Source organism: Equus caballus, chromosome X (assembly GCF_041296265.1).
Source record: "Equus caballus isolate H_3958 breed thoroughbred chromosome X, TB-T2T, whole genome shotgun sequence".
NCBI lineage: Eukaryota > Metazoa > Chordata > Mammalia > Perissodactyla > Equidae > Equus > Equus caballus.
In genome coordinates this window covers 30524403-30528347 of record NC_091715.1, presented here as the reverse complement: position 1 = coordinate 30528347, position 3945 = coordinate 30524403, and the positions used below count along the sequence as shown (strand labels likewise).

The 3945-nt window shown below is 39.4% G+C and overlaps 1 protein-coding gene across 1 annotated transcript; it reads left to right on the top strand.

Moving 5' to 3' along the window:
• The first annotated feature begins 1444 nt into the window (after window positions 1–1444).
• On the top strand, window positions 1445–2968 carry LOC100147227 (protein FAM47E). Its single transcript, XM_001917637.6, has one exon. It carries the CDS (start codon window positions 1495–1497, stop codon window positions 2752–2754), a length of 1260 nt encoding a protein of 419 aa, XP_001917672.2. The 5' UTR covers window positions 1445–1494; the 3' UTR covers window positions 2755–2968.
• Window positions 2969–3945: the final 977 nt, after the last annotated feature.

Sequence of the window (3945 nt, the reverse complement as noted above, 5' to 3'; positions counted from 1 at the left end):
ATACTTCCCAAATCAATCTTTGAAGCCAGGATTACCCTGATAATAAAGTTAGACAAAGGCGTTAAAGAAAAAGAGACACCATATATTGCCCATAAACATAGATGCAAATATATTTGTGGAATATTTTAGAAAACCTAAGCTAACAATATATACAAAGCATAACACATCATGACCAAGTGGGGTTTATCTGAGGAATGTGAAGTAATTTTACCACTTGGAAATCAATCAATGTAATGTATTTTTTTTTTAACAAACTAAAAAGTAAGAGCCATATGAACATCTCAATGAGTTCAGAAAAAACATTTGACACAATATAAGTAACTGACAGGAAGCATTTGTCATAAAGCTTCAGAACAGTTGGAATAAAAGGGAAATTTAAACTGAAAAAAGTATGTACAAAAAACCTAAAGCTACCATCATACTTAATGGCTTCTCCTCTAAGATCAGAAACAAGACAAATTTCCACTCTCATCACTTCTGTTCAATGTAAGTAGGTTCCAGCCAGCGTAATAAGGCCAGGAAAAAGAGTTATTCCAACGGGAAAGGAAGAAGTGAAACTGTCTTTATTAACAGATGGCAAGAATATCTATGTAGAAAATTCAACAGACTCTAGAAAAAAGCTACTAGAAATAATAAGTGAATTTACAAAAGTTGCATGATATGACATCAATATACAAAATCAATTATATTTCTATATATTAACAACGAACATGGCAATTAAAAAGTACAATACTACTCACAATAGTATCAAAACCATGAAATATTTAGGGAAAATCTAGCGAAAAAAAGATGTGAAAGACCTATACACTGACAACTACAAAATATTGCTGAGATAAAGGAAAGAACACATGCATAAATGGAGAGAGCAACCTTTTTCATGGGTCAGGAAACTCAATATTGTCAAGATACCAATTATCTCAAAACTGATTTATAGATTCCACAGAATCCTAATCAAAATCCCAACAGGATTTTTTTGGAGACATTGGCAAACTGCTTCTAAAATTCCTGTAGAAATTCAAAGAACATACAACAGTCAAAACAACTTTGTAAAAGAAGAAAGTTGGAGGAGTAATACAGTCTAATTTCAAGACATTGTAAAATGTGAAGTAATCAACAGAGGATCCCACTGTTCCATTGTACTCGTAGCTAAAGTTTGCCCAAGAGAAATGAAAGTATACGCACAAAGACGTGAACGCAAATATTTCTGGCAGCTTTATCTGTAATAGTCTCAAACTGGAAACAACCTAAATGTCCACCAAAAGGCGAATGGATAAATAAATTGTGGTATGTTCATACAGTGGAATACCACTCTACAACAAAAAGGAATGCGCCTTTGCAGCCTATCCCTGGGAGAATGTGGGCGGCGCAGGGGCACCTGCGTTGACGCGCCTCCAGGAAGAATTCGGCTGCACCTGGCTACAGTCTCCTAGCGACCGGAGCAGTCGGGGAAAACAAACTACTGAAGCTAGTGGTCGCCCAGAGGCCAGGGGTACCATGGCGGACAAGAAGTGGCTGTTGGCGCCGGGGCCGCTGGAACCGATGCCCCTGGGCATGCACTGCAAGCCCTGGTACAAAGACAGGTTACCTTCCAAGTGTTTGGCAAAGCACAAGAACAGGCTTCTGAAGTTCCCCACCTCCCTGGACGGCCGGCGGTGGGTATTTGTGAAAGAGGGGCTGGACGACTTCAGGAGGGGCTGTCCACCTTGCGAAGACATAATCATTCGCGGCCGTAAGGAGGGTTTTCTTCCCGTGATTGCTCACAGAGTTCCCCAACCCGCCCCTCCAAAAAGTGAGAAAAAGCCACCCAAGGAAGCAGTCCAGTTTTCCACGCTCTCATCAGCCCAGCTAGCACGGAAGGCATTCGTAGAGGACATCGAAGCCCGCCTGACCCAGCATCCCTTGGCTCATTACCCGAGTCTGGAGGAAGATCTACCTGCAGACCTCTTATTAAAGGTGCTGGAAGTGCTCGATCCTGACAGGAAGCTGGCGGACACCTGGGCTTATTGTCAGGGCACCAGGAAAAGAACGAAGCCCCCCACAAAGCTTAGTGGAAAATGTCGTGCCAGAGCCTACCTGGACCTTCCCAAGAAGACTCCCGTGTCACATCCAGACAATTTGCTTCATGAAGAAAAGTCAAGCACAACGGATTTGCCCCCAGAGCCTCCCTCTCTTAGAAGAGCACCGAGAGGAATTCGTAAATTCTGCAAATGGATTGCGACTTTTGGAGACGTTGGCATTGATGAAGAGTTCATCATGAATCTGTGTAAGGTTGACTTTCAGTACAAACCAACCTATGATACGGGCCACATAAAGAAAATAAACATGCTTTCTTCAAAGCTAAAGTACAGCCTGACGATGGAGAAAATGAAGGAGATCAAATTCTCCACGGATGAAATAAACTGGGCGTGGAAACTCCAGAAACCACACGATCCTTATAAAGTCAATCGGGTGAAGATGAGGTATGGAGCATGGTACCTGAAGCCCAAGTTGTGGAAAAAGCTAATAAATGATGAACCTTTGATTGACCCCGAAGAGGATTTTCGAAGGAAGGCTCCTCAACCGGACATTCTTGAAGATCTTTATGGAACAATTGCCTTTAAAGATTTCATTGTAAGCAAGGGCTACAGGATGCCAGACATCCTTGAGAAGTTGTTTCTCAGGAAGGGATGGAACTACGATTCTGTTAAGACTCCTCTACACAGAGTAATAAGGATGACCACAAACGTAGAAGAAGATTCACAGGAAGAAATTTAGACAGTTTCCTATGAACTACTTCCTTGGCTATTTCTCTCTGTCATTTTAACATCAATTGGAAGTCATAATGAGTGTCCTATCGAGTATGTATAACCTTGATTCCACAAGATCTGTAAATGCCTAATGCTTATAAACATTTTTCAATGACTTTCTGCTTGAGTTCCTCAATATTTTATATCTTTTATCAACTATGAAATCAATAAATTGATATTCACATATAGTTTTCTCACAGTTTTATAGTACTGTGAATATTACATTATATCAATTGTTTGTAAAAATAAAAAATTAAAAATTAAATAAAATTTAAAAAATAAAACCATAAATAAAAGAAGAATTACTTAAAAAAAGAAATGACCTAGGGGGCCAGCCCGGTGGCGCAGCGGTTAAGTGAGCACGTTCTGCTTTGGTGGCCCGGGGTTCGCTGGTTCGGATCCTGGGTGCGGACATGGCGCCGCTTGATAAAAGCCATGCTGTGCTAGGCATCCCACGTATAAAGTAGAGGAAGATGGGCATGGATGTTAGCTCAGGGCCATAATTCCTCAGCGAAAAGAGGAGGATTGGCAGCAGTTAGCTCAGGGCTAATCTTCCTCAAAAAAAAGAAAAAAAGAAATTATCTAGTTATGTTAGCTACAACATGGGAAGAATCTCAAAATAATTGTGCTTAGTAAAAGGAGACTTGTATAACTCCACTTATATCAAAATTATAATGAATGAATTATGACAATTATTTTGTTAAGCAAAACTTGAAATCTGTAGCCAAAATAATGTTAACCTCATTTATTAATGAAATTATCTTCCACATTAGGATTGCATCAGGTTCCCAAATCAGACTGAAAACTATTTATCAAAATTATAGGTGAAACTTTAGCTATGCTGTTTTATCATACCTCCCAAACAAGTATATTTAAAATACTTTACCATATTCATAAAAGTTCACCATGAAAGAGTGTTTCCATATCATACAACACAAGTGCAGGACAGCAGGGAGCTTCAAGTCCCTGGTAAATCTATTGTGCAAAATAGATCTGCGTAAGCAAAACCATACAGCAACATCAAATATCCTCACGTATCTATTCAAGTGCAATTAATCTTTGCATTTCATGAATAGCAACTTAAAACTCACTCATAAATTTAAAATAAGGAACCAAGCAACTTCTTTACATTCCCAAAATAACAGGTAAAACTATCTGG